The sequence below is a fragment of the Salminus brasiliensis genome, chromosome 10 (assembly GCF_030463535.1).
Source record: "Salminus brasiliensis chromosome 10, fSalBra1.hap2, whole genome shotgun sequence".
Lineage (NCBI taxonomy): Eukaryota > Metazoa > Chordata > Actinopteri > Characiformes > Bryconidae > Salminus > Salminus brasiliensis.
In genome coordinates this window covers 33,869,252-33,895,465 of record NC_132887.1, presented here as the reverse complement: position 1 = coordinate 33,895,465, position 26,214 = coordinate 33,869,252, and the positions used below count along the sequence as shown (strand labels likewise).

General features: G+C 38.8%; 2 protein-coding genes across 2 annotated transcripts in view; both read right to left on the bottom strand.

Moving 5' to 3' along the window:
- Positions 1 to 151: 151 nt before the first annotated feature.
- On the bottom strand, positions 152 to 1,684 carry pfn4 (profilin family member 4). The gene is made up of 4 exons (XM_072690628.1): positions 1,524 to 1,684; positions 1,270 to 1,404; positions 281 to 386; positions 152 to 180 (listed from the first exon to the last, which is right to left on the bottom strand). Exons 1-4 carry the CDS (start codon positions 1,638 to 1,640, stop codon positions 152 to 154), a joined length of 387 nt encoding a protein of 128 aa, XP_072546729.1. The 5' UTR covers positions 1,641 to 1,684.
- A 1,493-nt stretch (positions 1,685 to 3,177) lies between these two features.
- itsn2b (intersectin 2b) overlaps positions 3,178 to 26,214 on the bottom strand; it is a 40,383-nt gene continuing 17,346 nt past the window's right edge. Inside the window, exons 9-39 of the mRNA XM_072689915.1 lie at positions 25,635 to 25,698; positions 25,410 to 25,547; positions 24,267 to 24,370; positions 23,455 to 23,717; positions 22,785 to 22,934; positions 22,517 to 22,657; positions 21,979 to 22,066; positions 21,402 to 21,541; positions 19,500 to 19,636; positions 18,500 to 19,275; positions 17,489 to 17,613; positions 17,125 to 17,279; positions 16,940 to 17,036; positions 16,627 to 16,823; positions 15,609 to 15,658; positions 15,114 to 15,280; positions 14,988 to 15,027; positions 13,963 to 14,084; positions 13,421 to 13,517; positions 13,132 to 13,326; positions 8,722 to 8,843; positions 8,360 to 8,466; positions 7,999 to 8,182; positions 7,516 to 7,614; positions 7,234 to 7,401; positions 6,692 to 6,904; positions 6,185 to 6,306; positions 5,711 to 5,793; positions 5,424 to 5,507; positions 4,493 to 4,666; positions 3,178 to 4,298 (exon numbers count right to left, since the gene is read on the bottom strand). Coding sequence (XP_072546016.1) covers positions 4,141 to 4,298; positions 4,493 to 4,666; positions 5,424 to 5,507; positions 5,711 to 5,793; positions 6,185 to 6,306; positions 6,692 to 6,904; positions 7,234 to 7,401; positions 7,516 to 7,614; positions 7,999 to 8,182; positions 8,360 to 8,466; positions 8,722 to 8,843; positions 13,132 to 13,326; positions 13,421 to 13,517; positions 13,963 to 14,084; positions 14,988 to 15,027; positions 15,114 to 15,280; positions 15,609 to 15,658; positions 16,627 to 16,823; positions 16,940 to 17,036; positions 17,125 to 17,279; positions 17,489 to 17,613; positions 18,500 to 19,275; positions 19,500 to 19,636; positions 21,402 to 21,541; positions 21,979 to 22,066; positions 22,517 to 22,657; positions 22,785 to 22,934; positions 23,455 to 23,717; positions 24,267 to 24,370; positions 25,410 to 25,547; positions 25,635 to 25,698 — 4,760 coding nt within the window. The 3' untranslated portion in view covers positions 3,178 to 4,140. The remainder of the gene's footprint in view (positions 4,299 to 4,492; positions 4,667 to 5,423; positions 5,508 to 5,710; positions 5,794 to 6,184; positions 6,307 to 6,691; positions 6,905 to 7,233; positions 7,402 to 7,515; positions 7,615 to 7,998; positions 8,183 to 8,359; positions 8,467 to 8,721; positions 8,844 to 13,131; positions 13,327 to 13,420; positions 13,518 to 13,962; positions 14,085 to 14,987; positions 15,028 to 15,113; positions 15,281 to 15,608; positions 15,659 to 16,626; positions 16,824 to 16,939; positions 17,037 to 17,124; positions 17,280 to 17,488; positions 17,614 to 18,499; positions 19,276 to 19,499; positions 19,637 to 21,401; positions 21,542 to 21,978; positions 22,067 to 22,516; positions 22,658 to 22,784; positions 22,935 to 23,454; positions 23,718 to 24,266; positions 24,371 to 25,409; positions 25,548 to 25,634; positions 25,699 to 26,214) is intronic.

Genomic DNA, 26,214 nt, shown 5'->3' with positions numbered 1-26,214 from the left:
AAATGGCGACGTTTCCGTCTGACTCTAGCTAGCTAGCTATATATACTAGCTAATACTGTTCAGTTGGTCCATTGTTCTCCATAAAGTTGTGTTTCTAACAGACTCCTTACTTGTACAGTCAGAGCGGTATGTTAGGAGGACTTTGGTCGTTTCATTTTCCCTTCTCACGTAGATATTTAGCTGAAAAAACAACAACAACGAACATAAGAACATCGTGAACAGAAGCAATCGTGCTTAAATTGTTAGCTATAGCTACAAAACAACCGCTGTTTAGCTGTACCCAGGCTCTCAACAGCTTCCACGCAGACACCAGGAGACATACCCTCGCTGTATGTGGCAACTATTACAAAGAGAGCAGTTCTGAGCAGTATCAGGCCATGTCCTCCCTGAAAAGAACGGCATGATGAAAAGACAAAGACAGATATGGTTCAATATCGAGTCGATTCAAGAGTAGACAGAGACATTCTTCGACCACTATAAAGACAACCTGTCTGTATTTTACTTTGAACAAAATGTAAAACAAAAGTAAACGTAGCTAACAAAATATTTTATTATTTAGAATAGTGTAATGCACCTGAAACTGATGCATTTTTGTGTTGAGTCGACTCATGGAATCGACTCCATCGATCAGTATTCGATTCGATGTTTCGATGTTTCTTTTGAAGACTGGATGGTCATGTGAAAATGTGTTTTCTTTTTGAGCTTTCAAAAACACTTCACAGTTAACACTGAACATGAAGGAAACGACTGTATTTAATGTGTCAAATAAACGTGTAGCATAGGATCTTATAGGATCTACTTTTCCTTCCGCCCCCCCCTGTAAATAATGGCAGATGGTTAATGTATTTGGATGTGTTTGTGGGTGACAGGTTGTCTAGACAGATATCACACAACATAACGGACTCGTGTGTGCGGTGTCTCTGTGTGGGGTCTTGTCCAAAGCTTCAGAGTTGGCTCTGGATTCGTAGTGCGTGGAATCAGACAACTGACTCCCATGTTGAATGACTCCCAGTCCGGCGCACGTTCATGCACCTAGAGATGTGGTCAGTCTTCTAAGCAATTGTTTGATACCAATGAAATAATGCTTTTCTACAATATAAAGGCTTTCTATAAAGGCTTCTTCCACAACAAAGATTTATTTTATGTGATGTGTCATATTAAACTTTGTGTTACTTGGTATCAGATCGTTAACAAATTAGCTAGTGGTATATGGCCCATTTCTTGTCCATAAGCTTCTGTTGCAAAAGGACCCAATGCAGGTTGACTTACACACTTGCAGTAGATGGAGTTCCTGTCCGCCCGGACACAACGAAATTCCTCCTCCCTGAAGTAAAAGCCTCGTTCTCTAGTTGGGGTCAAATGCTTGAAAGCATCTCTAAACATCTCAGCTTCTCGAGAAAGGATCTAAAGAAGACATCATTCAAAGTGCATCATTCGTGTTGTGTGTATGTATAGAGGTTCAGTCTGTAGAACTGACAGCGAAGCACGCGCATTACGCTCAAACAGCTGAGCTTTAAACTTACCTGAAATCGCGGCGAGCTCGCAATCACACCGCCAGTTTTAGCTACAAGAATCGCAACACTGTGTACGTGCTTCGTCTGAATAAGGCAGTCGTTGATTAAAGTTTGAAACTGGTTCATTTCGTCGTAGTAGTAAAGCTCGAGCTAAAACGCTAGCTAGCGCTACCACGACGGCTTTTTATGTTGCTACCCTCTTGGAGTCCTTAGCAACCGATTTGCTCTAATTTAAGATGATAAGATAAGATAGTCCTTTATTAGTCCCGCAGTGGGGAAATTCACAGTGTGACAGCAGAAAGGGATAGCAGGACACTCAGTTACAAAAATTTAGATAAATAATTTACACTATATACACAATATAAATAAGAATTTAAAAAACAATAAATAATATTATTTACAGCAAATGACTCTTAATTGCACATGGGGGGGGGGGGGGGGGGGGGATATTGCACATAGTATTCCCTGAACATGAACATGTGTGTGTAGTTAAGTGTGTGTGTATGTGGTCCGCTGGGAGCAGTGCTGGTTGTGGAGTCTGACGGCAGCAGGAAGGAAGGACCTGCGATACCGCTCCTTCACACACTTGGGGTGAAGCAGCCTGTCGCTAAAGGAGCTCTATATAATGTCTGTAGCTACATGAAGTGTTAGTGTTAAGTGGTCCGTTCTAGAGAAGATTAGCGAGCTAGCTGGCAAGACATACTTATTAAGTATGAGTTATTAGAGAAAATGCTTATATATACACTGCCTGCCGTAAAACGGTAGCTATAATAGAATGGTATTAACACGCGCGCATACAACACCATCATTTTTCACTGTCTTGTACTAATTATGTAAAGCTGCTTTGTGACAACAGTTGTAAAAAGCTATACAAATAAATTTGACTTGACATCTCTGCATGCGAGAATGAACACTATGGCTACCACGTTTAGCTTTTTGCAAACAAACTTTTATGTAACTAAGGGCTACTTACCTACTTGCGCACAAAATGCTCATGGGAAATGCAGTCCGTGTAGTCGCCGTCCTTCTTCAAGCAGCTCCACTTTACTAATGCTTACAGCGAGGCGAACGGGCACTCGTTGCAATATGAATGAAAGTTCTCGTAACGCTCAACATGGCGCCTGTTTACCGATAAAGTCCAGCCTTGCAACAAAATGAGCCGATGCTTCTCTTTGAATTAAAACAAGCTGCAATTAACGCTATAGCCCAGTTTCTTAGTGATGGCCTACTAGCTAGTTTAGTAGGTGTAGCAGATTTATTTACTTTATTAAACTAAAAGACTTTGACATCTATACTTGTACCAGTGCGGGTAGCTAACAAGGTTTCCTAGCTAAATGTCCGATTGAGGCCGAATCTAAAAGCGCTGCTCGGTCACTGCCATTGCATCTCTCTTTCTCTCTTTCTGAGTAATGGTGACAGTAAACTTACTGTTTGGGTGTGTAAACGTAAGGCCCTTTTTTGAATGTCAGCGTTAAGTGTAAGGAGGAGTTGTAGAACTTAATGGACTTACGAGCAACTAGATAGATCTTGGTAGATCAACCATTTCTCGACATTGCACTATTTTTATATCAACCCACTGACTGTTTACATTTTTAAAAATTGGTTGCAACTGCACCATGTTCCTGTTTCAGTGAAACTCAAGAAAAAAGGCGAGAAATCCTCACATAAATTTTATTTTTGCTTCTGAACCCTGATTTTTGTTGCATATTTTGTGCTCATGTTAGGGACTATGCTTGTGTCATTGCTGAGTAGCGGCAAAGCCTGTCCTTTTAGAACAGATAAAAGCCGACAAGGAGGGGGGTGAGCCAAATCTTAAAAAACAAAAGAAAATGGTCTTACAGAACTGCAGTGGCTGATAGAGCTCAGGCAGTTTAAGGCAGATGGCTAATGTAAAATGTGGTGTCAATGCTAACAGAAATAAAAGTTACCAACTGTTCCTAAAGTGTGGATAGTCAGAGATGCATAAGTTAAAATAAATAAAACTCTCACAAAACCAACTGTGATTAGAGTCATTCCTGGGTAATCATTTCATTTGTTTGTACCATACCAAATAAAACCTTTTTTGTAGCTGTTAAGCTATTATTTTCGTGGAGCCTTAAGATCACTAACAATCACATTTTGAAGAAGAAAAAAAAAAGGGTGAATGCAAAAATCATTTCTCTATTATAATGTATAAGGGCTTAAATTATACAGTATAAGGCTAGAAAAGCTTTGTTAAAGAAAAAAAGGTAGTGTTCCCTTACAAGATCAAGTGCCAATCCTGATCTATTACAGATCAAATGAATCTAAGAAAAGGGAAAAATAAAACAGCATCTAGTACAGCAAAATAGACAGTATGTTCAAGGAAAAATAGAAATCCTGAGATATCTCTACATCCAGTGGTAAACTATTCTGGCAAAAACCGCTTCACTTTAAATCACTTGTTTTACAAAATGGCTGCAAACCGCAAAACTTGGCATAGTCAACAATACATGTTTTACAGGTCTTGAAAAAAAGTCACATACAGTAGCACATTCCACAGTAGTTGAGGGTAAGTTGTAAGGCAAGGCAACATATGGAAAATCTGAAGGACTTCGTGGGGGAGCTCGTGTGTGCTAAACAGGCTGTGTCTTGAGCTCAAATCCTCTCATTTATGGGCTTTGCCATCAAACAACTGCAAGTCAAGGCGGACCCACACCTCTCCGGTGGGCACTTCATGAAGCAGCAGCCTCCTGGTGGCAGGCCCTTTATTCTCCAACTCCTTTTTAATAGTGGCCACTGGAACCTCAGTGCGACCTAGGAAGTCTACAGGCACAGTACCGTTTCATCAGATTTTGTGACTGCTTCAAAGGTCACATCAATCAGGGATGGCAATATAGCAAAAATATAAATGTCATATGTAAAGAGGTGTATGGGATCCATTAAATTTAATTACATTTAATTTAACTTAAAGCGATCAAGTTAATAATGTTTCTCATAAAACCACAAAAATGACTTACCGTCAGGAGCAAACTGCTCGCGTTCATAAACGGTGATGCATAGAACATCCTGATACAGGTCCTTGATGTGAAACTGACAGTTAAAGTTCCACTTAGGGTTAATTGTGTCATTTAGGGTTCGAGAAGTGTAGCATTGTGCACCCATGGTCACCTCACAGTAGGGATTACTCTTTCCTAATAAGCAGTAAGATAAAGAGAACGAAAATATCAGCAAACACATAAATTCCAACAGCAAATCTTTAAACTAAGAGGCTTCATAATTTCTGAATAGCTCAGTCATTGAGATGTAAACAGTCATTTACAGCAATTTAAAGTGATGAATGGCTTCTTATAGAGAAACGCACACACTACTTCTTTAAAGTGATAGTGACAGGAACTAGGACTCTCCCCATCATCCCTGAGGTCCACTAATTAAGTTGTAAATTTATATAGCAAAAAAGGTCATAATTAATTTTACTTTTTTATAATTAATGAAACTGCTCTTTGTCCCTTGGAATGAAATTAAACGTTGTTGTGATTACCACAGTTATATGTACACGATTGCCGTTTTATATGGCTTCATCGTTCAAAAAACACTTCAGACTTGAACACTTGTTGGCTGAACAAGAGGATAAAGTTAATTACATTGTTTTTTTGTGGCATCACAAAAATAATACATTCAAATGGGCTGCTTTTGCAATTAACGTTCCATATCAGGAATGGTAAATTTTGAAAGGTTAATAATAGTTTGACATAGTAAACATTGTACATTTTCCTTTGTAAGTGTATTGTAAATTGTAAGTTTTCCATGATCTGGGAATGCTTTAAACACATGTATCCCATCACTACCACTGTGAAACATTCTGACCCTGTAATGTAAGAATGGTTTATTTCACAGCAAATCACTCTGAAAGACTGAAAATTCCTCAATAAAGATCAAAATAAAGCTCACCACTTGGTTTAGAAGATTTAAGCTCTGTTGCCTCCTGGATAGTGACAAGCAGTCGACCAATTCCACTTGCTTTCATGGAGCGAGCTGTCAAAAGGAAGGAGGAATATAATGCATAAACAATACATAATTCTATCGGAATTCTATTCCCTAATTCTATTAGGAAAACAGGTACAAAGTGATTCATACAGTCAGATGGTTTAAACAAAAAAAGTGAATATCAGAAGCAGATATTCAAAAAAAAAAAAAAAAATAGAAGTTGGAACACTAACTAGCCCTCAAAAGCTTACCTTGATAGGCCTTCTCTCGTTTCTTTTTCTCAGTCTCAATAAACTCCTCTGAAGCTGCCTTGATCTTCTGAACCCAAGCAGTCCTACCCACAAAAAAATAATAAAAAAAAATACAGATTATAAAAAAGTAAGAGTGTCTTTTAGGACAAATAATTACCCATTTACACTTGCCATTTACTTTTATTTTTTTTGATGAACATGTTTCCGTTTGCCCAATGGAATCCGATCACAGAAAGCGCATTCTGTTTACACTTGTATTAAATAAGGATGAGATCAGTCTCTGACCACCTCCGAATGTGGTTTGAGTGATCGCATTGTAATCCGATCACAATATGCCTTGGGGTGTTTACACATGCGGATGCGAAATAATCAACCAAAAAAGCATCTTAATGCCAGGTCTAAACGAGCTCTTAGTATATCTTCAGTGATAAGATATATAATTGAACATAATTAAATACACTGACTCGAACTTACCTCTCATTGATGTTCTCTGTCTTTAGGGTATAGACCCTGTCAATGTGAGAGATGTGGAAGATTGGCTCATCACTGGATGGGTCAGATGGCATCTTCACCAGGACTTCATTTAGGAACACAGGCTGGCAAATACAACAAAATATGAGAGGCATCATATGTCACTGAACTGACTCAAGAGCTTGTGTAAAATAAAAAAAACAGAAGTCAAATGGAATAGGGCACATAGACACCTTCAAAGAAAGTTGCTGATTTTACTGGTATACCTACATTACAATAACAATATAGAATTTTTGGTCAGTCACAAAACAAACAGCATTTTATACACATTACACACATATACATATATACATATATATATATATATATATATATATATATATATATATATATATATATATATATATAAATCAGAATAATAAAACACAATACGAAAGACAGCCTGATGTATTCATTGATTTCCATTAGATCATATTACTATTTATGCATGGATGAGGTTTAAGCCCTTACTGTTTTGTACATCTTGTACTGAGCGCTGGACTTTGGGCTGAAGAGCTTGTCCGACCCGGAGGAGGTGAATTGCTTGACAGCTTGGGTAAAGAGGAGGAAGTCATTGAAGAGGAAAGCATACAGCTCCTTGTTGCTCTTTGTCTTAAACAGTTTCCCGCTGTGCAGGAGCTTTCGAGGACCCAGGCAGTTGGTCAAAGAGTTAAATACCAGGTTCTATAGGAACAAAGAAAATATATTAATTATATATAATTATATATAAATATGAAATATCACTTAATTATTTAATTACTAAATATTTAATTATTTAGGAAACAGTTGTTGATTGACAACTCATTTTTTGCCAGGTCCTGTTATTTGTTTTTATTTTTATACTGTTATTTGTTTTTATTTTATTTTTATTAGGTTTTATTACACTTTCCAAACCTTTTTTTATTGTATTTTGTTCTTGTTCTAATAATAACTAACATATTTGTTTAGGGGAATCTAAACAACAACAAACATTAGTTTTGACTGCATTAGGAATATTACGGCATGTTTCTTACTTCTGTGATCCCCTCACACTGGACATGACTCTGGATCCACTCCAGGCGATCTGAATTCTCCTTTTCTCGCACTCCCTCGTTCACCTGAGAGCATAGCTCCTCAGCCTTCTCCAGAGCCTCTCGCAACTGAGAATGATCCACATGACTCTCAGGAGTACTCTCAAGGATCTGAGAATGGAGGCACAAACACATTCACCTATTAAGACACTTTCAGTCTTTGAGCAAGACACCTTAATTTCAGAATATGGCAAAGGGCAGAAAGCTATGGTTAGAGACACTCACATTTTTTATGTGAAGAGGATATCGTGTGATTCTTTGCATAGGTTTGAGTAAGAAGCTAGACAAAGGCATTCCTTTACAGCGGTAGTCCGTGGCAATTTTCTGAAAAGAAAGAATTAGAATCAGTAACTATTTAATCAGGGCAAAACACTGGAAAACTGAAGTTGGGGTGGTTTATTTTTGTATTTTCCAAGTGAAAAGTTCATTTTTAGCACCACTGAACACTGACAAGGAAAAAAATAATACAGAAGTCTGAATGTAAAACATAATAATCTGCAATAGGTGCAAGTTTGGTAACAACAGTTGCTCCGAGGCAAAGCTAAAGAATCAAATGCCAGATAGTATTGGTTGATCAACAACATTTTGAATAAGAACCCCCCCCCCCCCCATTGAACAACATAATGGTTACAATTGTTAATGGAAGCTGTGCAAATTGGAGAAGTGGTAGGGGAATCAAACAGAAGCAAACTTGACACTGAGTGACACCTTGAGAAAGTCTTTGAAATCTGGTTCCTGGTCGGTCTTCTGTTGAAGCAATGCAGCAGCATTTAGCTGGCAGCTGCAGAAGCGAATGTAGGCCTGCATGTGAGAGAGCTCTGCAGCCAGGATGTCACCCACCATCTGAACAGGCATCTTTTCTCCTCCCATCTTCTTCCTCACTCGAAGGGCCCTGACCCACACACACAAAACCATGTTTTAGCAACCACTCAGAAATGTGAAGAAAACAGGAACAATGAAAAATCTAACAAAACTCATTGGTCATGCCCCAATTTCACAAGTGTCTGTAACCTACAGGACCTAAATGGACTACTGAATGGTGGGGCAGCACTGAGTACAGTTCACATACTTTAGCAGCTTGGTGTTGCACATGATGAGCTCTTTCCAGTTGACAAAAATCATGTTCATCTCAGCCTCCGTCAGCCGTCCCGACTCAGACATTGGCTTGTGGAACACCTTCAACAAAATCATAACATCAATGTTTTAGGGACCGGCAGAATATATCACTTCTGTAGACCTCTACAACTACTGGGTAATACACATTTTTTAAGCACAAGGAATGCAAATACAACATAATGCAGAACAAATTAACAATTTGTAGATGAGAATAGCCGAGAAAGTTTAGGTGCCCTACAATCACTGTAATTTTTAAAACAAAGTGTACAAACTGACTGAACAACGCATCACTGTAAAGAGAAACAGACGTCGTACCTCCAGGACCAGCTGAAGATCCTCCATGTATCGTTCTTCTGTCTCAATCAGCTCATGGATGTAACCCTGGCGTTTCTTCTCCTGAGGGCTCATGGAGTCCAGACTGGTCAAATCAGCACACCCTACAACGAGATTCAAGCATGTGGTGACCTCTGCCTCACCCCCACCCCACCCCACCCCCGGCCAAACCAAGGAAAAACACACACCCCTGGTTCTAAAGCCACAGCAAAGAGCTCCTGTTCCAAACACACTCAAAAAAGCAAGCAGGACAATCACAGTGGCAAAAAAAGGAAGGGCACTCGAAAACGCTCACATCAAGCCTTACCTGACGAGGCCCCCCCATTCTGATGGTCCTGAAGCCTCTGTGAGGCAGAGTCTTTCAAGGTGCCTTCATCATCCTCACCATCATCCACATCCCACAGTCTTAAAAAGAGCAGCTTACCAGGTGTGTGAACACTCATTGTTCACAGAGCTTACACTGTGTTCAGTAAGCTCGGTCTTTTCCTTGACTACACCGCATACAAAAAGCATGCGTATCTATTGTTAAGGTGAAATCTGTTTTTACCAAAACAGGCTGACAGTGGGTCAAAGGCAGCATGCTTGGCAAGCTTAAGACTGCATGTACTGATACTTCAGCGTTTGTTGCCTTAAGAATATCTTCAGCAGCAGAGATGAACGGGTATAGAATATTATAAGTAGTTAATAATACTATACAACTTCACCAATCAACTGGTTGTTCTTACACAGGGTCAATACCATTAATGTGAGTTTTTGCACCTAGACAGTTTTGAAAGTAGAGCTAAACAATAAGGACTATGTGAATAAAAAAAATCTGTGAACACGTCAGTACTTTCAAGCTTTCTCTCTGCTTAACTCTCCTGCCCTCTGCTGAAGTATGCTTACCACCTGTCTGCTAGACCCCATCCCACCAATGTTGTTCATTCTTTTTAGCACTTTTAATCTTAGAACATTTAATCATTTTGGCAAAGAGCAGTTTATGTACTAAAATCCCCAGCATGTTCTACAGAAGCTGTCTTCATTGTTGCTGAGAAACTCCATCAGCCAAAGTGTCACAGGTCCTGATTCTTCGTTGCAGCTCTCTGCATACAGTCCTTGCCAGCCTGGGAATCACTGGCTCTGCGTTAAAGTGGTTAGCATCCTACCTGAAAGGGATCCAAATCCGCTCCATGCAGACTCTATAGCTGTGTCCCACAAGGCTTGGTGCTTGGTCCTCTTCTCTATTTACTCTACACTCATTTTATTAGTAAAGTAGTATCTTCAAATTGGTTCTCCTACCACTGCTGAGCTGAGGACACTCAACTCATCTCATCATGGATGGCAGCCCACCAACTGAAGCTAAGTCCCAGCAAGACTGAGCTGCTGTACATCCCTGGAACTACAAGTTCTCAGCAAGATCTTTCAAGAATTCCATGGACACTCCAGCAGCAGAAGCACAACACCCTAGGGTAGTTGTGTCAATAACAGCCGCTCATGTTGCAAACTCTGTCATGTAGATTTCTCTTCTACCAAATTCAAATAATTTTACACTCTCTCTCTACAAAAGGACACCCAGGTGTACAGATCTGTACCAAGAGAATTACAAGCTTTGGGTATGGCTCAGCTTGATTAATCATCCTTCAAATCCTCTCTCTTATGAGAGCACTAATTGAGCACTAATTGATCTTGCATTTCTGTTATGCCAGTGATTGCCCTACTGCATCTATTCATATAGTCCTATTACTGCAGACACTAGCATTAAATTGTTTGTACCTAGCTCTTGAGTAATGGGCATCTATCTATCTATGTATATACCAGAACTGTCTCTTATATTTCACAGTACCAGAGCTGAAAGGTATTTTGGACTTTAGACCTATTCCATACTAGGTACAGTGGACAAATAAGCACTTGGAAATATGTGTCTGCCAAATACCATACATATAAATGTGAATGTAAAATACAGGTATAGTACTGAAGCTTTTATCATTAAAGATTACATTGAATGGTTGTAAAGCTTTCAAACATTTTTGTGGGAAAAACATTTTACATTTTAATGTTTTGCTACAGTGCTGTTTGGTACTACACTTGGTATAAAAAAAATAGCATTGGGACAACCCTTCCTGCCTGAAGTCAGAACTGAAAATTACATTAGAATTCTAATTAATCAGAACATTTATGAGGTTTCTTGAACATTTTTTGTGACTTCTTAGAGCACACATTTGGCTAAATCAGTAACTATTTAAAAATAACCTACAGCCCAGTTTAAAACTGAGGTACATTTGAAAACCATTTAATTAATTTTGTTAACGATACAACTCAATGGGACGACAATGTTTTTTTAAAGGCCTTTTAATGTCTAGATGTTTTTCATCAAATATATAAGTTACAAGATTTAGCATTCTCCAAAATTTCCATTATATTATATTAAGGTTATACTTCTTCCACATCACAAATGTTTGCATAGCTTCACTAAAGATATTGACATCTATTTATACAAATGTGAACTGGGCAGAAAAAATGCAATATATGGGTAACAATATTTTGAAAGGTATAGTGCTTGTACTAGCAGCATGTTAGGTAAAAACTGCTTTGTCTTAACCATAATGTTAATTCAAAGCAAACAATATACTTCCAATCATTTTAATTTCACAATATTTGTAACAACTGCAAGTTCTGTTGACAAACAAGTACAAGGTAACTGCTAATAAATAAGAGCACCCTTAACCAAAAAACAATTTTTTTTAGCTTAGCATTTGAAACCTCCTATGTATTTTTCTTTTCTGTTCTACCAATACGGTCCAGTAACTTTTGTTCAAGAAGCATACAGGTACTTCAGTGACTGTGTGCCTTTTCACTCTGAAGACTAAAAATTCCAGTAAAAAAAAACAAAACAAAACAGCACAGCGGCCACTGTGGCAGTATCTGCAGCACAATACCAGTAAATGTACTTCATGTAGATGGATTAGATCCAACAACACATTATTAAAGCAGCATTGCAGAATCATGTAACCAAATGACCAAACAGTAGGTTAAACAAAGGCTCCCACTGTTCTATGAATACCAAACAAATTATTTGTATTTAGAGATTTAAAAGTGAAGGGAAAAAAGAAATGAGACTGAAAAGCCCACCATTCTATCTTTGCCCTGTTATAATGAAAATAGTAGGGCTGGGCAATATATATATGTATATGTATATATATATATATGTATTTGACACTGTATATATTTGTATGTGCATGTATGCACCATGTATGTGGAGTTTTGCTTCTACTGTTCCTTTAATAAACAACAAAAGCTAATATGTTTTGCTCCATATGCGTTTTTTCTTTGCTGTCACATAGCTTAGACAAATTACTGTAATGTGAAGTGTAAGGTTGTTAACAAGCTTGTGCAGCATGACTATGTAACAGCCTAAAAGAACAGATATATTTAGAGCAAAAAAAAATACAAAGAACAAAACCTACCAGCCTTGTAAAGCGCTTTAGGGGTAATTTAGCACAAATACCATTAATTCTCTCACAAACAGCTTGTTTGTATGCCAATAGCAAAACACTAAATTTCAGCACATCAGAAATCTATGCAGCCTACATAAATTACCATTATAAGTCTTTAAAGCTATAACGCTAAGCCAGGAGTCACTACAGTGTATCTTACTGTGATCAATGCTGTCAACATAAATTTCAATATTTATAATTGCTTATTGTGATGTGAGATTTGAGTCATATTACCCAACCCTACACAACAGTTCCTCAAACAGAACACCTTCAAAAGAAGGCACAACAGCTGTAGTATAGAGTTATAAGAGGTGGTTAGAGCAGAATACATCAGAGAATGGAAAAGGAGGGGTAGATGTTGAATGTCAATAGGGTCTCCTCCCTTGTGAGGGAGGAGATAGTGTCTCAAAGGTGAAGGAAGGGGAATAGGTGCTACCACCCTACAAAAAGAAGAAAGAAGAGAGAACCCAAAGGGAAACCGAGTGTAAGAAGAATATGGATAAGAAATGATAATGAATGCAATTGTCAAAGACATTATTGCAGAAAAATTGAATATACTTAAAATAATAGGAAACTTAATTTACAATGCTTTCCCATAATGCGTATGTACAGTATACTGCATTCAAAACACTCCCTATTTAATTGGAATACTTTTTCTACCTATAATGAACAATGCACTGTGTTATATACCATAGTCTTAAGTAAAACAAAGAAACAACCAATACAAATTTAAGGCACCATTCCAAGTAAGTAATTCCAAATAAGATTCAGCTCTAAATTGTCTTTAACTAATTAATGCATTGTTCCTAACTGAGTATCAAACAGCAGCAAGCTGCAGTAAAAAAACTGGATTCCCTGTACCAAGCCCTGTGAACATGGGAACAAAAAGAAACAGGTCCGTTTGTGGGCCTTTACTTACACTGCTGGCTAGGGTCAGAATCTGAGGTGGTCATTTTCACATAGTTGGTGGGAAACAGGCCTGTGACCCCATTGACCTCTCCCTTCCACCAGTCAGGGTCATTCTTGTCCAGCACGTTGATGAGTTGACTCTTAGAAAAGCTAAGCTCATCCTCATTGGCCGCCGTGTAGTCATACATGGCGATGACCTGGCAGACTAAAAAGAGGCAGGTAAAGACCGGGTGAGCCAATAATGACAAGACTGAAAGAGACCAGCATGGCTACACAATGTGGGAACTTCTCTGCTTTACCTGGTACAGCTGCAGGAGTAGACTTGCCACTGTTTGAGCCTAGTAGTTTGACATGAGATGCTGGAAACCAGCCCTTCTGGCGCTTCTTACCTCTTGCCTAAAGCATGAGCAGTAGGTTGTACAAAAAAAAAGAAAAATAAAATCTAGTCAATGCCACGCTACCAATAATATTACACATATAAGGACCTAAATGACACAATATGGTGGGATAACATATTACTTAAACTGCATATTTCATATTCCATTGTGTACTTTTCTTGTAATTACAGAATCTTGTAATTACAGAAGACAGCATCTTCATGTTCTTAAGATAATGATGGTGACTCGAAAAAAAAAGTAAAAAAGAAAAAAGTAGTAATTTTTTCACCATTCATCATGAAATTGCTTTTAATGGCAAACTAAAACTAAACGTTCGCATTCCATAGTAAAATTTCAGCAATACTTATTAGCATTACTTTTATTTTATTAGTTACAGATAATAAAAAAATAACAAAAAAAAAACAATAAATAAATAAATAAATAAATAATAATAATAATCTGACCTGCAGTTCCCCAAGCCACCAGCCAGTGGGGTTCTTACTGAGGATGAGGATAAGCTGGCCAGGGGACAGGTTCAACTGCTCAATCCCTAAGGCAGTATATGCTGTAGTCACCTGGGCTATCTCTGCAAGACAGAAAGCAAATTTCACTTAGGATACAGTATTGAATATTCGGCAAACATTTTAGGCACCTGTGTGTGCATGTTTTATACAATAAAAGCTCAATGGTGATTGGCTTTATACCACTATTGCTCATGCCTGGTATTAGGGATGGCGCGAATAGATTCATGTTTATCTGCTCCAGAGAGTCCCATCCTATTAGATGACTAGACAAGCTAAGCGTGTGCATAGACAACATATGGTGCTTAAAAAGTCTTACAATTAGTTAAATGCAACATCAGTTGGAAAACGGTCAAGGTGTTGTAATGGCCCAGTCAAAATCGAAGACTGAATCCCAATTGAAATGCTGTGGCAGGATCTTAAAAGAGCAGTGCATCTGTGCAAACGAATGCCCACAAGCCTAATTGAACTGAAGCAACGTTGTAGAAGAAAGGGCAAGACTTCCCACAGAATGATGCAAGAGGCTGATGAAAATGCTCAAGTTATTGCTGCTAAAGGTGTTTCTACAAGCTACTTTTTAAAAGGGTGAACCACTAACATCTTTGCTAACCTACGTAGCAAAAATGTACCAAGAATGGTAGAATTCCCAACTGCATAACAGTGGTGCCCCAGGAGCCACTGATACCATAGGGTAATGATGACTCCAGCAAGTGTTACAAAGCAATCAAAATGCCACTATGGACCAGTTAAACCCTATCATGAACATCTGCCTTTAGTTAATACAGTCCATGTCACAACATCTTGCTAGTGTCATCCGAGCCAAGGGTGGTTAACATATAAATAAGTAATATGTATAAAATACAGACACAATCTTACTTAGAATATGAATTCAGAGGTTATGAATGCTCCAGCAAAACTGCTAAGTAATGAATGGACTAGCCTGCACAGATGTATTGAACTTGGTTTACCTGGCTTCTTTCCAGGAAAACCAGGTTTGAGGCTTGAAGTCTAAAAAGAAGACGCAGAGTGTTAAAAAAGAAGAATAAATATCTGCGCATTGATAGCTTATAAAACAAAACATATCACCAATTAACCTCAGTTTCCTTGGGTTTAACATAGTTGGAAGGGAAGAGTCCAGAACGGTCTCCTATGCTGCCTCTCCACCATTCGCCCTCTCTCTGAGTCACCAGAATGGTGTCTCCCTCGCTGAAGGTCAAATCTCCAGGTTCAGGGCTTTCGTAGGTATAGAGAGCTACATATTCTAAGAAAAACACAAAAAGATGGATATGCACATACAGACACAGAGACCGAGAAACAGATACAGTAGTACACATATTAGGGTTAGGTACTGACTCAAGGACAACACCGATATCCTAAGATTATAAGAGCTTTGTAAAGGCATAACAATAACAAAGCATTGCAAGAAAACTGATTTCACCCAGAGATTGGAAAGGAAAGCTATGCATTACATTTTGTGAAAGATGTCATGATGCTTTATGGGCAAAGCTTGCTGAGAGATTGATGAAAATGTTTAATTGTTAGGTGGTGTAAGAAAGAAGGAAATGTCTCTATGTGTATCTTTAGTTTACCTTCAGGAGAAGAGCCGTCTGCAGCTCCTGAGTCAAGTCCATCAGTGGAACTAAAGACAGTAGAAAAAGCAGAGTAATAGTAATAGTAAAAACCAAGTACTATTGTCAAGGTCTAACTCCAAATAAACATTTCTCTATGTTGGTGCAATGCTAATATAATTGCTGTTTTACTGCTTAGTTACATCATTTACACCAAATTCTGTTTTTTGGTTAAACTGGCTTCACTGTTATTTTATTAAATGTGCCATTTTTATTAAAGTTTGTGCTGAAAGAACTAACCCAGTATCAGTAAAAAGTCACAGAGCAGCTCCTGAATAAGTGTGATAAAGAGGTTCTTAAGCATCAAATGTTCTTCCATATGTGGGTCTCCCAACATTAAAACAGTTCCTAATGCTTGAATACTTCATGAATGAATGTTTCAACCCAGTGATTTTGCTCATCATTACTAAATTCCGTTGCTGGACAACAGTCATACACACATTCTGTGAGTGGTAAACAGCATTGGTAACATTTTATGATTTGAGACAGATCCACTATAGTAGTTGTTTAAGATCCAAACTGGAAAGTGCTAGGAACAGGACTGGGCTTGTTTTGGCTTATACAGACCTATCAGGTTACGAGTTAAGACAACTTGTAGGTAAGGGCTACCCAGTAAAGTATCCATCTCCCACATTACATAATCAGAATCATATGTATAGTTATGTTAAAGGGCAATGTGCTTTGACTAAACCCACTTCTTCACTTCACTTTTAAGTGAAAAGAAGTGTGGTTCTGTAGTAAAATGGGCAATATAAGTGATGCTATTAATGTTAATTAATAGCACCTTATCTCATCTCTCCCACCTTATCGCTAAATATTTATTTCTTACGAACATTATGCATTATAAAATCATATTTCTGTTTTAATAGTACATTCTTAGCATGTCTCTTCTCCACTAATAATGTATTTATTAAAATCTGACTTAACTCCATATGGCCCTATTATAACCACTGTAAGTAAAGAAGAAAAGTGAATTTACTCTGCGGGTGCTTCACTGCTGCTTAGCACAGTGACATAGGTTTTAGGAAACCAGCCCTGCATTCCATTCAGCTCTCCAAGCCACCAGTTCTCCTGCTGTTCCAAAACTGTGATCACGTCGTCCTTGGAGAAGTTCAGGTGGCTGTCTGTTTTAGCCGTCCACGAACACAAGGCTTGAACCTGAAGGTTCCCTACAACCTGGAACAGAATATGAAAACATCCTGTTGATGTGCAATATAGAATAACAGATAGCGTAGTGTCAAAATATTAAACGGACGCATGTGTCCATGAGCAACTTCCTAGAGGCCACATGCCTGGTTGTGCTCAGAGGTGGTGGTTGTTGGGGCATGGGTTGGGGTGAAGGCAGAGTTCTGGCCTGAACCGCTTGGAACAACAGCTTCATGGAGTTTGCTGAAATACCAGAAAACAGATTTTTAGAATAACCTCAGGAAATGTTGACTGTTTAGGTTGCAACTAAAGAAAGAGCTGTGGGCGGCACCTGGAGACAGAGATCGAGGCTTGAGGCTTAGAAGCTGGTTTGGATGGAGGCTCTGGTTTCGACTGCTTTTCTACATACGTCTCAGGAAACCAGCCCACTTTTCCCTGGTGACTACCATACAGCCAACCTGGCTCTCTTTCAATGGTCTCATCCACCTATGGAAAAACACAAGAGGATGTCCCAACTCCATACGCTGTCAAAAGGTAAACCTCTTCAAATCACACTGGTTTAAACAACATACACACTCAGTGCTGAAAACTGAACTTTACCACAAAAACATGAACGCTAAAAAAGAAAATAACAAATGGAAAAACCAATCCCATAATGTTGGTGCATCATTTAAAATTGCATATTTTTAAGATACCTCAATTATATCCCCGGTTTCAAAGGAGAGTTCATCCTCGTTCCTGGCCGTGAAGGGGTACAGCGCATTAAATCTGGTCAAAGCTGCTGATTTTCTGTGTCCCGTGCCTAAGGGCAGCCTATTACCTTCAATCATAAAGACAGAGAGGTGAACATGCTGATCATATACATGATATATGTCATGGTCAAACCAAATGACAAGAAATGTCAAAACTGCTAAAACGCTAATTGGGTACAGTGTTAGGTACCTGGTCCAATATAACACATTACAGTAATGTAATTAAAGGCGGCTACATTTGTTCCTAGTGAATAGTTTCTGGGTTTTTAAGCATTATCAGCATTATCTTTTCATAATTTTACTTATTATGAAACTTAATCAGTTGTATGTTAAGAACAAAGGCAGGATTAGTGACATGCCTTTTAAATTATGCTTCTGTGATTGGCTGTACTACAGTACTACATAATTGTTTCCCTTTTACTTTCCAGATTGTGAATTTTACAGAGTAACATGTAAGTAAAGCGTGATAAAACTTTAAGTAAAGTATTCCCATTAAGATATGTGAGAAACAATAAGTTAATTGTGACTGATTGCTTTTTTGAGTGAATGTCCACACCGCCTTTTATTGTAGTATGATCTGCATAAAATCCCTACCTATCAGTGATTTTAATAACACTGTGTTTGCCGTGATTATGACAGAGTACCAAATGTGCAAATGTGTTATGACTGGAACAAGTCAAGATACTACTTTACTACTCTGCTAATATGTTACTCTCTAAAATTCTAAAAACACCTGTACTAAAAAACTGAAGGGAAATTCTACAGTACCTTTAGTAATTTATTTAGACAGAAACTTCTAATCACAACTGAACATTTTAATGGCAAATTGTCAGTACTATAGGGTAAGGGAGAGAGGGAAAGCCTTCTAAGAGAGCAAAATAAATGAATTTTTGGGCTTCTGGCCTTGGGTGGCTGTGTGCAAACATATTAGATGATTCACTGAAAACTTTTTACCTTTCCTTTCTTCCAGTCCTCGGAGCAGAGCAGCGACAATGTCTGATTTGGAATTACTAAGCTTATTGTTCTGCTTATTCTGCTGCTCTTCTTTTAACCTTGCAGCAGAAGCAGCAGAAGCAGCAGTAGCAGCCGCCGCTGCCGCCACAGACGACTCCTCTTCTTGCCGTTTTCTCCTTTGCTCCTCATCTTGTTTCCTTTTCTCTTCCTCTCGCCTCTTTCTGTCTTCCTCCTCCTGCTTCCTCCTCTCCTCCTCTTTCCTCCTGCGGTCCTCCGCGTCCCGGATGGCTGCTTCCTGAGCTCGATGCCGCCTTCTCTCTTCCTCCTCCTTCTCCTTCCTTCTTTCCTCCTCTCGCCTCAACTCTTCCTGTCTCCTCCTTTCCTCTTCCCTTCTCTCCTCCTCCTGCCTGCGTCTCTCCTCTTCTAGTTTTCTCCGTTCCTCCTCTAGCTGCTTCCGCTCCTCTTCTATTTTCTTCCTCTCCTCTTCACGTCTCTTGCGGTCCTCCTCCTCAATTCTCCTCCTCTCCTGCTCTCTCCTTTCCTCCTCCTCTCTCCGTTTCCGCTCTTCCTCCTCCCTTAGCCTCCTCTCTTCCTCCTCTCGTGCCCTGCGCACCCTCTCCTCCTGCTCTTTGGCAGCATGCAAGCGGGCCTGCCTCTCTCTTTCCTCCTCCTCTCGAAGTTTGGCCTCTCGCTCCTCCTGCAGTTTCCTTTGTCTCTCCTCCTCATCGCGCCGCAGCTTCTCCTGCCACTGACGCTCTTTCTCCTGCTTGATACGTCTGCAATACATAAAATGCGAGATAGAACTTAATGGAGCTGAAACTCAATCCATTAAAACAATACCGTACTGGCTCTGATCCCATTACATCAGACTGGATTGAGACATTTTTACCCAAAACTGGTAAGGGAGAAAAATGTGCTACTGAGAAATAAAGGACCATCGACAATTGTGCTGTACTGGTGTGCTAAAAACCTCGTGCAAGAGTTTATGGTTTTTGCTCACCGCTGCTCTTCTTCCTCCCTCTTCCTCCTCTCCAGTTCCTCTTGTTTGCGTTTCTTGAGCTCTTGAAGTTTGTCTTCTTTGATGCTACGCAGTTTCTCCAGAGCCACCTGCTGATTTCTCTGGCTCTCCCTGAGATCCTGCCAGAAGAAAAATATGTGTGTTCAACTGCTTTACTTCTATTTGTCAACTCAATTTACATACAGGACTGGCTAATAAAAAAAAATCATTTGGAGCAGTTTGAGAAACTATGATTTGTTAAAGCAGCACTATGAGAATTGGTATTTTTGGTCTTGAGCACCTCCTACAGTTGGGAATGTCATTTGTTTTTACAACACTAATTCCCTTTTGGACAGCTTTCAATGTGCATTTGTTGATAAGCTGAGAAATACAGAACCGGCATCTGAAGTGATAGAAGCATGTGGACAGTACAGTACAGTAATATTACAAGATTTTACACAAATATGACTTGGGTTTGACAGCATTACGTTTTGTGTTAGAGGTCTTGTGCCAACAAGTAGCAACACTTAGAAACACTTCTGTTTTAAATCAGTAACAGTATAACAGCCTAATTTTGAGGTAAAATGCTAAAATGTGGCTTTAACAAATGATTTTTTTAGACTATTTTTTGTCCTTATGTCAGGGATCCACATTTGATATGCAAAACTATGTTATATGCAATTAATCAATACAAATTGTTTTAATCATTTGGCAGGCTCATCAAAACAACTGCGATTTGGGAAATGTTGCAGAGAGAATAATGGCAAGCAAAAAGGAAAACAAAGAGGAAAAGAGAGAGATAGACAACCTTCAAGAGGAAGAAGAGGTTATGAAGACAACTCAGTAAAGAGAGCAGGACCTTTAGCATACAATCATCCATTTCCTCAAACTGCAGCGAAAGCCAGGGAGAAAGAGACAGGTAGAGACAGAGACAGACAGACAGACAGACAAGCTCTATAGCTAGTTTAAAAGACATGGGGACAAAAGCAAAGCAGGTTATTAGTATTAGTATTAGTGTCTATGCTTTTAAAAATAACACATTCTGGAGGGCCAAAAAGACAAAGTAATTTACCACTTCAGTTAACACTACAATAAAACATTATTAAAGCTAGGGGTGGGCGATAGGGTAAAAAGGCATTAGACATTATCGCGATATGCTCCATTTACTATATTATTTATATACTGCTATGCCATAGCACAATGATTATTTGAAGTTTGCTGAACCTTAATTAATTAAACAGGATTATTTGTAATGAAACGTGGTGTCCTTTGAGTACTGAAAAAGTATCATTTTATACATCACCATTTGATTAGGGTTGGCAGTATCCAGTTTTTTCAAACCACTATACAGTCTCAAAATAATACCACGACATACACAGCACAGACTGTGTTTTACCTAACGGAGACTCAAATCACACACGTTTAGAGGATATAGCCTCATATATTAGAGTCAAGTGAAAGATCTTCGCTGTGTTTTTAGGCACATTTAGTAGACTGCTTCATCCAGGTTTGCTTGCTCTGTTTTTCAGTCAAACTACGCAACTACTGTGGCCTTGTTTATTCCCCCCCACCTGTTTTTTTGGTGTGTCATCAATCTGTGAACTTCCACACCAACCCCACCCTATGGCTCTCTTATATGTACATGTTGAAAATGAGCTTATTTGGTCATGTACTAGATAAACAAAAAACAGAAATCTGACACATTAGACATGTTGTCATGTCGAAATACTGTCCTCATTTTGAAATACCACATTTTACAGTTTTACAGTATTACGGAAACGCATAAAGTGATGCAGGCAGCTTAACTCATTACACGGCATAACCGTGTTTCTTCCTAAATGCTCCTCTAAATAGGGCTTGTTTACAGTTATGTGCTGGTGTGGTGAAATGACATGCTAGTTTTACCCGTATGTCCTTTTTATACTGATCCATGTCCGACAGTTTTGTTGCAGTCTCTTTCTCCAAAGTATCAAGCTGTTCTTTCAGTTTACGACAGTTGAGGTCCTTCTCTGTTACACTTTTCTGTAAAGTGGTCACTGTTGAAGCTACAAAAAAAATGAATATCAAAAAATATCAGTAAAAACAGTTGGCAAATGGCAGCAGTCTTGAAAGCAAAAATATCTGAATCAAAACTAATTCACTCATTCATTTAATGTGAAATGCTTCATTCTAGTGACAGAACTGTTCACAGCATGGGTGATAATGAGCTATTTCACATAAAGCTAGAAAAAAAAAATGCACAGCTTTATGCAGGAGGAATTGTTTTACTGAATTTTAGAAAAGGTTAAATACATTCATTAACAGTGAATATGTACAGAAGTATTTAAAACAAACAGAAAATTAAAATTTCCACTGTTTACATTATTAACCTGGTTCCTGGTTTCTATCACTACTACTACAAATACATGCGTGTGAATTTCTCTAATACAAACTAACAATGTAATATTCACAAGTGCCAAAGTTATTTTTCATTTATTCTTACTTGGCTTGTTGTTCAGATTTAGACTACGAAGTATCTCATTCAGCTTCTGTTGCTCTGGAGTCAACTGCGCCAGCTTTCTCTGCAACTCCTGTAAAACAAATGTGAGAACCCCACAAAAACAGTTAATGAACACATGGCTGGAATCTAGTCAATGAGGTTACTGATTGAAAAGAAGAGAGAAATATACTGATACGATTTATTGGATCGGGACTGGGGCTAACCCTGGTAAACTGAATCAGATATTGGCTAGTTTAAGCCTGACTCAGTTCAGATCCTTTGGTTTTCCAGTGTTCTAGGAAAGAGCCCCCAGGCACCATTAGAGGGGATAATTAACAGCCCACAACAGTGAGGAGTATTGTAAGAAGGAAACTATTTTACAGTGAAACATAATGTAATGTACTATCTAGAATTTTAGAACTTTTGACTGTATTTGAGCTGCTTATCCTAAGAGACATGTATTAATTTTCTTGCCTTTTTTATTATGCCACCAAAAATAGGGGAAAAGTAGGGGAAAAACAATACATCCTGTAGATCTAACCTCAAACTGCTGTTGTAAGGAGTTTATTTCAATGATGCGACTGTCTCTCATCTGGTTGATACTATCCAGTTCCACCTTCTGGACTTTCTTCTTGGATTGGGCGTCCCGGAGTTTGTCAGAGATTTGCTTGTGCTTGTTGCCCTAAAATACAGAGAGTTTGAGAGATATTTCTGTAAATGTGAAAAGCTGTATCTAATATTTTCCATTTTCTGTTCTTTAGTCACACTGTCTACAAAATCCTAAAATGGAGATCCAATGAAAGGCTCACCACAGCTTCGAGTTCCATCTCCAGACTTCTCTTTTTGGCCTTGAGGCGAATGATGTCCTCCTGTTCCTGACTCTTCTGGCTCTGGAGCTCTTGCTTTTTTCTCCTCTCCCACTCCAGTTGCCGCTGGCGTTCCAGTTCCTTCTTAGCTGCCTGGAAACATGTTTAAAATATTAACCTTCTCACATAACACAAATCCTTTAAAACATTGTTTACAGCAATTCAGATCCATGAGACTTTCAAAAAAGTCTTGTCTGTGCTGCAATTTATCCTAGATTTCGGTCATCTTACCATCTTGTAACAAAAAAACAGAGTTCCAGAACAATGTGAACTGGCGGGTTCTGTTAGAAGAGACCTTTTAAATCGTTTGAAATATGAGAAAACGTTTAAGACTATAACTTATATAGATTATATAGTCATATTTTTGTATATTTTTCAACTTATTTCACAGAATTAAAAAGTTTGTGTTACTGTGCCATGTACTGATCAAACATAAATGAGCTGTTCTGTTATGGATGGGCTCATTATAACTTCAGTGTAAGTTGGTGGGGCTGAATAGGAAAATATGCAAATTGTTAGTGCAAAGGTTCTTAACAAACTAAGAACCTAATTCAATCTAAAGGCAGCGAGGAAAACTTTAGTTAAGTTAAGTGAGCTAACCTCTTTTCCTCACCTCTTTTCTTTCCAACTCCTTGAGTCTCTCCTCCTCTCTCTGCCTCTCCAGCTCCCTCTGGCGTTCCAGTCGCTGCTCCTCCTCTCTCTTCCGTCTGAGCTCCAACTCACGCACCTCCCTCTCTCTCCTCTCCTGCTCCTCACGAGCTTTCTGCGCTCTTCTCTCCTCCTCCCGTCGTTGCTGCTCCAGCAGAGCCTGCCGCCGTTTCTCCAGCTCTGCGTTGCCTAGCTCCAGGTTTCGCTTAAACTTGTCCTCAAAGGTCACTAAACATGCAAGGGCACACAAATGCAAACACACAGTGCAGTAAATTTCTCCGCACATGAATGGGTTTTTGAATTCCTACACCAGTTCCTCCACCAAGTTTACTTTAATGAAGGATTAATAGACAAACTATGTATTAAATGGTATTTGCAAATACTGGCCATCTTTATGGAAGAGCATTTGGAAATGATTAAGCCAACACACTCACACAATCATTTTGCTTATTTGTATTTATATGGTAGTGTTGAATACTTCTGCATGGTACTGTACTTATAGAGAAATCAGATCATTTACAAAGGCTACACACTACAAAGGGTTTGCATTATTTCAGTTAAAAGGCAGAAATATAAAAGCTTTAGAACACTACCGCTCATTGTGAGAGTAAAAATGAATTTTATACATTGTTTCAAACATTCAACATTAAGAGGTCTGTGGGCAAACTGCAAGTAAGATAAGTAGTGTGTAGTAACTGGGCAGGCCAAGTGTAGGACAGGACTTAATCAGTGCAAACACTTCAGTGACTAAGTGCTGGGTGTGGTGCAAAGCCTTACAATTCTTGGATTTCTGTGGCGGGTCAACCTCAGTAAACTCCTCAGCCAATCCTGCGTAGATTGATGGGCTGGCATTCCCATTCAGTGAATCGCTCCCTTTGCCCCTATATCATAAATTAATCATGTTGACAAATGTTGAGTTTAGAAAAGAGTTTCAGAAAAAGCTTTTCTTAATATATTTAGGGTATCATTAGTACTGTACTAGACATTTGACAAGTAATTTAAACAAGTACTGAGAGCCTGTACACAATCTGAATACAGTAACTGCATAAACTGTATAGTGACCAGTACAAACACTTCATTTGTCTTTATAGTAATGACCACTGATTCCAAAAAAAAAAAAAAAAAATCGGTTTAAGGGCATGTTTATACTTGTAGTTTGGTTCCTTGGTCCAGACCAAGCAATAAAAGGATAAATTGTTATAGTATCGTAGTGCGTTCATGTGTCCGCAGGTCCTATGTGACGCAATAACAAGCTGAAGAAAAACAATCTAACTGCTGGATCCTTAAACCTGGCATATTAAACCATGTTGTCTAGATATCAGTATTAAACCACGGTTTTGATAATGTACACAAAATTACGTTATACGTTATGTTAAAGCTGTGAAATTAAACGTGCTGTGGCTGCATCCCAACTCACACGCGCCTTTACTTTACTGAGGCAACTACACCAATGAATGCAATTCCAAAGGTGTCATGTTTTGAGACAGTATGTAGCATGGCATGGTTTGGGATACAGCCTGCTAAACTAAAGCATCAAATGTAAGTTGTTGAAGCACAGAAACGTGTGCAGGTCTGCACAGTGACTCGCTCATTATAAGATTCAGACAGCCTGATGTTGGTGGAGCGAGCGGGCAGCGTTGGTACTAGATCTTGTGGGTAGGAGTGACTCTGTGTCCATGCACAACTCGTTTGGTTCGTTTAGATGCCTTTGGTTCAAACTGTGTTCTTACTTCAAACAAACCGCACCAGAGTTAGTTTCGACATGGCTCACTTGTTTGGCACCACAGTTTGAAAGACCGTTTGGTAGGTTTTACTTGAACCAAAGCTAAGTATAAACACACCATAAGTGTCTATTAGTATTCGGTAGCTGACTTTAATGTGTCCCTCTTCCCTTTTAGTAATGATTATATTGTACAATACCTGAGTGATGGGGGTACCAGATCCAAAGGAAGAGCGAGAGGTAACGGCTGTCCTTGCTTGGCCATATCAACTAGGTGCATAGCTAAAATAAACTCTTCTGCCTTCAGTTTACCGTCCTTATCAACATCTGACAGGTTCCTAAGAAAAAAGACAACTAATTCAGTTAGTAACAAGCTGATTACTGAAAGTGTGATTTACGTAACAATCCATGTTAGAGTAACTAACCAGATTGCGGCCAGCTGGGTCTGGGTCAGTAGCGTTGAGGCCATTGCATTTCTCACTTGTTGGCCTGCCAAACAAAAGAACAGGAGTGGTTGTAATCAATAATTAACTTGTTTCATAACAGCATTCAAAACCATAGACGGAAAAATAGATTTATAGATAGATTTAAAATACAACTGACAACCAGAAGTGTTCTTGAGATGGCGTTTGCCTCATCATTTCATATCATACTGGAGAGATTATGTATTTTGTGTCGATCATTTTTTATGCAACAAGCCAATTCGGTCAGCCAAATATTTTCTCATGATTTTGAGACCTTTTGTCCAGAAAATTGTCCATGCACTCAATCATCCCAATTGACAAACTGAGATATAGAAAAAAAGAGCAAAAAGGTTCTGAATATTATTTATAAAAATCAATTTTTCCTAAGGATTATTTAAACTATAACCATGACTGTCATTTGAACTCCAGCTTAGAAGGTGTCTATTATGACTAGCAGATACTTCTGTTGCACCAACAAAACTGGTTTGACTGAAACTGACGTGTGCCTCAGGTGAGAAAAATCAGTACGCTTGTAATCGCA